This window comes from Myotis davidii, unplaced genomic scaffold (genome assembly GCF_000327345.1).
Source record: "Myotis davidii unplaced genomic scaffold, ASM32734v1 scaffold1157, whole genome shotgun sequence".
NCBI classification, from domain to species: domain Eukaryota; kingdom Metazoa; phylum Chordata; class Mammalia; order Chiroptera; family Vespertilionidae; genus Myotis; species Myotis davidii.
In genome coordinates, this window is record NW_006288436.1 from 8,474 (window position 1) to 13,675 (window position 5,202).

Sequence of the window (5,202 nt, forward strand, 5' to 3'; positions counted from 1 at the left end):
CTGGATCAGTTGCCTCCTGCTCTGATTCTGACTGAGGCTGGGGATCAAACCTGTAACCCAGGTACCTGCCCTTGACTGGGAATGGAACCCATGATCCTTCGGTGCATGGGCCGACCCTCTAACCACTGAACACACCAGCCAGGGCCCATATATTTATTTATTTATTTTGTGTGTGTGTGTGAATATTTGTGTGTGCATGTGTGTTTTTCTGTGGCTATTTAAAGAATACCAAACTAAAAAAAGAAAAGAAAGTAAAGAATACTGAACTGAGACTTCCTGAATAGTCCACATTGTGTAACCATCCTTTGAGGTCAAGTTCCCCAAATAGGTTTGTTGTTTTGAATGTGATTCACATCTTATATTTGGACACATGTTACAAACTGCTCTCCAGAAATTCTGCACAACTGCCAACTTCTTACTTTTTTAAAAAATGTAGTTTTGAAAGTCACAGAGATAGAAGAAGTGAGTGGGAGAAGGAGTGGGCTCAGGAAACACGTGATAGAGGCAAAAGAAGAGAGAGAAGGGTAAAGGAGCTTGCCAAGGAGGAAGAAGAGGGGAAGGGAAAGGCAGGGGCGTGTTCCCGGAAGGGAGAGCAGCAACTTCTTCCTCTGACTCAACCACAGAGCGGGTCAGCTGCTGCAGCCTCTGGGTAGCTCTAAAATCTGCTCTTTCCTTCCACACCCACAGCCTCACTTGAGCTCAGACCTGACCTTCTCTGATATGGCTTTTTTCACTAGCCTGCAAATGGTCTCGCCTCTCCTCAGGTCCCTTTCAGTCCCGTCTCCACTGTGGCCTCCAGGGAGATCTGTCTCAGACACCATTCGGGTGCATCACTGCTCCATTCAACACTCCACCTTCATTCCAGCCCCTCCCCCTTTTCTTTTTCCCTCATTTAATTTAATTTTTTTTTAATTTTTAAACTTTTGGAGCAGGGCCCGGACCTTTTCGCATGTCTGAACTTCCTACCTGTCTCTATGTGGCCCCTTCTGTAAATCCTTGGCTCTAAGATTCTGCCTCAGCTAGTCTTCAGTTGGTTATTCAGGGTGGCCTTCCTTAATTAATTAAAAATATGTTTCTTGTTGATTTCAGAGAGGAAGGGAAAGGGATAAAGAGAAACATCCATGATGAGAGAGAATCATTGATCGGCTGCCTCCTGCACACCCCACATTGGGGATTGAGCCTGCAACTTGGGGATGTGTCTTTGACTGGAATCGAACCTGGGACTCTTTGGTCCGCAGGCTGATGCTCTATTCATGAAGCCAAACTGGCTAGGGCAAGTTGTTGTCTCTTGACTGTCTGTATTAGAACTAAGGATTTTATAAATTATACTGTTTCCTGACTGATGTCCTCAGCTGTGTGAAGAAATCATAGGATCAATCTTTAACCATCCTCCTCCAGCTCCCTGCTTTCACAACATTTAAACTCTGCCATTATATATAATACGTAAGTAACCATGAGTGGTCATGTTCCAACAAAACTTTAATTATGGCCCTGGCTGGGGAGCTCAGTTGGTTAGAGCATCATCCTGATACACCAAGGTTATAGGTTCCATCCCTGACAGGGTACATAGAAGAATCTATACTAATAAAAGGGTAATATGCTAATTAGACTGGATAGACCGGATGTATTCCAGATGTCCTTCTGGACAAAGTCACAGTAGTGCAGCTGAGGCAGAGACGGTTAGGGGTGATCAGGCAGGCAGACAGGTGAACGGTTAGGAGCCAGTGGTCTCAGATTGTGAGAGGGATGTCCCGGATTGGAGAAGATGCAGGTTGGGCTGATAGGCATCCCCCCATGCATGAATTTCATGCACCAGGCCTCTAGTTAACCAATAAGTGCCTAAATAAGTGGAACAACAAATTGGTGTTTCTCTCTCTCTCTCTCTCAATCAATACTTATTTTTGAATATATATGTATATTTTTAATTTTAGAGAGAGAGAAAGGGAGGGGGGGAAAGAGAGAGAAAAACATTGATGTGGGAGAGAAACATTGATCCGTTGTCTCCTGTATCACCCCGACTGGGGTTTGACCCCACAACCTAGGTGTGTGCCCTGAATGGGAATCGAACCTGCAACCTTTTGGTGTACACTCCAACCCACTGAGCCTCCCGGCCAGGGCTAGACCACACATTTTTGACAAGAGAAATGGTTTTGGGATCTTTTCTGTGCATCTAGGCTGTAATAGAAAATGTGGCACCCAAGATGATTTAAGTATATTTGTTTAATCAATGAGAACATACAAACATTACTCTGCCATTGTCCCAATAACCCAGGAGGGTCCCAGGAATTGATGGGCAATTATGGTGGAGATTCTGGAACTGACTCGGTGATAATCTCCAGATTCAGGGGGTGCCGGGGCCCACTTTCTGGGTAATGTGGGTGGGTCCCCTCAGCCCACCTGACAGCCTCAGATTTAGAAGCAACAATGCCAGAGGAGGGACCTTGCAACTGGTAGCTCTGAGTCCTACTGTCCAGAGCACGGCTCATCTCAGGACGAGTGTGGCATACTCGCTGGCCTGGGTCAGCTTGGGCAGCAAGGAGGGGGCTGAAGCTGTCCCGTGGGTGGGGGCATTGAAGGTCACTTGGAAATAGGTGACATCCTGTGGGTCTCTAGCTTCAGAGGCCTGAGGGAGGAAGGGAGACTTTGATATGATGGTGTGATGTTGGGGACCAAAGGAATTGTTGTGGGGCAGAGTAGAGGAGGAAACACTTACCAGTCCGTTCATGGGTTCCACTTCCTGTGGCTGTCTCTTTGTCTCGGTGGCATCTGGAGGGAAGAGGGCATTGTTAGGGCTGCATATTTTACTTACAAACTTTTTTATCTTCACCTGAGGATATATTTTAAAAAATATATATTTTTATTGATTTCAGAGGTAATGAGAGAGAGGACAGAGAATCATCAATTGGCTGCCTCCTGCACTCCCCACACTGGGGATCAAGCCTGCAACCTGGGCATGTGCTCTGACCTGGAATTGAATGGTGACCTCCTGGTTCATAGGTCAACACTCAACCACTGAGCCACACCAGCCAGGTGAGGAGATATATATATATATATTTAGCCCTGCTGGTGCGGCTCCATGGTTGAGCCTTGACCCATAAACCAGGAGGTCACGGTTCAATCCCTAGTCAGGGCACATACAAGAAGCAACCAATGAATGCATAAATGAGTGGAACAGCCCTAGCCCGTTTTTCTCAGTGGTTAGAACGTTGGCCTATGGTTCAATTGCAGGTTCAATTCTGGTCAAGGGCATGTACCTCGGTTGCAGGCTTGATTCCCAGGTGGGGCCATGTGGGGAAGGCAACCAATCGATGTGTCTCTCTCACATAGATGTTTCTCTCTCTCTCTCTCTCTGTGTTTCCTCCCTCCCACTTTCTCTAAAAAAAATCAATGGAAAAAATATCCTCAGATGAGGATTAACAACAACAACAACAACAAAGTGGAACAACAAATCAATCTCTCTCTCAAAATCAATCAGTAAAGAAAGAGAAAGTTATCACCATCGCAGCTTGAGCCAGCAAACCATCCCCACTTCCATGCCTCTGGCTCCCTCACCCCCTTTCCTGCTCCCAGAAGATGCCTCCCCTGCTTTTCCTGTAGGATTTGTACCACAGGGGTCTCTGATCAGGCTTCCCTCCCTCTCTGAAGGACGTACTGTTTTTGGCTTTGCGATGGCGGTGGCGGAGGATGAAGAAAAGGAGGAGGAAGAGGAGGAGCAGGAGGACGATGGCCACTGGGAAGCCGATCAGAATACCAAGGTGGTTCTGGGTCTGGTTGTGGTCTGTGGCTGCAAAGAAGGAGACAGTGTTGGAGCAGCTTCCCTTCCTAAAGTACCTTCACAGAGGGCACTGGGGCCGGGTGCTCCCCCATACCCGAGCACAGTCCCGAATGGTCAACTCCTGTGAACCGTAATATAAACAGAGCCACTTAAAAATAGTCCAGCCTGCCCTGGCTGGTTTGGCTCAGTGGATAGAGCGTCGGCCTGAAGACTGAAGGGTCCCAGGTTTGATTCCAGTCAAGGGCACATGCCTAGGTTGCAGGCATGATCCCCAGTAGGGGTGGTGGTGCAGGAGGCAGCCAATCAATGATTCCCTCTCATCATTGATGTGTCTATCTCTCTCTCCCTCTCTGAAATCAATAAACGTATATTAAAAAAAATAGATCCAGCCTGGCTGGCATGACTCAGTGGTTGAGCATTGACCTATGAACCAGCTGGTTATGGTTCCATTCCCGGTTAGGGCATATGCCTGGGTTGCGGGTTCAATCCCCAGGGTGTGTGTGTGCAGGAGGCAGCCAATCTATGATTCTCTCTCGTCATTGATGTTTCTATCTCTCTCTCCCTCTCCCTTTCTCTCTGAAATCAATAAAACTATATAAAACCCCCAGCTCCCATGAACCAACCAAGATAAATTAAGAGTGTGAATGTCATGCTAAACAAGATAACTCAATCAAAAAAAGTTAAGAACCACATGCTTGCATTCATGTGTGGGATATAAAACTAAAAGCAGCCAACAAACAAACAATACAAACAAAACATTATAGACACAGTCAACAGAAGTTTAGTTGCTAGAGGGGCAGGGTAGTGGGGTCAAACACATGGAAGGAGGCTGGAGTCTGGGTGGTGGGCACACAGATGATGTGCTATGGAATTGCACATTTGAAACTCATGTTATTAACCAATGTCACTCCAATAAATTTAATAAAAACTTAAAAAGATTGTAAAGGTAGCAAAGTGAATGAGAGAGTTCACTTTAAAGAATTAAGAAGTGAGCTGCTAATAAATTAGCCTGGAGATTATTATGCTAAGTGAAATAAGCCATTTTTGTTTTTACCATAATAGATTGTTTTTGGATTGCATGCTTATGTTTCCCCTTAGGACTTCCTTCTCACTCCACTGCAATACCTGAATTATCTTCCCTACATTAGTTGCAACCTTTATGCTCAATAGTTCCACATCTGTATCTACAGTTCTCCATCCCTCTAATTCAAGACATATAAAGCCAACTCTTGAATGCGTGTAAGATGTTGTCTGGCCACCTCAGAAGCAACAAGTCCAAGACACAACTCTTGACCTTGCCCCACGCCACCTTTGAAAATGCACTTGTCCTTCTCTCTGTGAATGGTCCCGCAATACACGCATGTCATAGGCACTGATAGAGACTGTCATGGGCCTGCAGGCTCGTTTATACTAAATTCTACTCAACA

At 46.0% G+C, this 5,202-nt stretch overlaps 1 protein-coding gene across 1 annotated transcript in view; it reads right to left on the reverse strand.

Annotated features, from left to right (window-relative positions):
- Positions 1–2,202: 2,202 nt before the first annotated feature.
- The window catches only part of LOC102774273 (leukocyte immunoglobulin-like receptor subfamily B member 1), a 29,690-nt gene continuing 26,690 nt past the window's right edge, over positions 2,203–5,202 (reverse strand). Inside the window, exons 4-6 of the mRNA XM_006760307.2 lie at positions 3,653–3,784; positions 2,714–2,766; positions 2,203–2,623 (exon numbers count right to left, since the gene is read on the reverse strand). Of these exons, the coding sequence (XP_006760370.1) occupies positions 2,483–2,623; positions 2,714–2,766; positions 3,653–3,784 (326 nt within the window). The 3' untranslated portion in view covers positions 2,203–2,482. The remainder of the gene's footprint in view (positions 2,624–2,713; positions 2,767–3,652; positions 3,785–5,202) is intronic.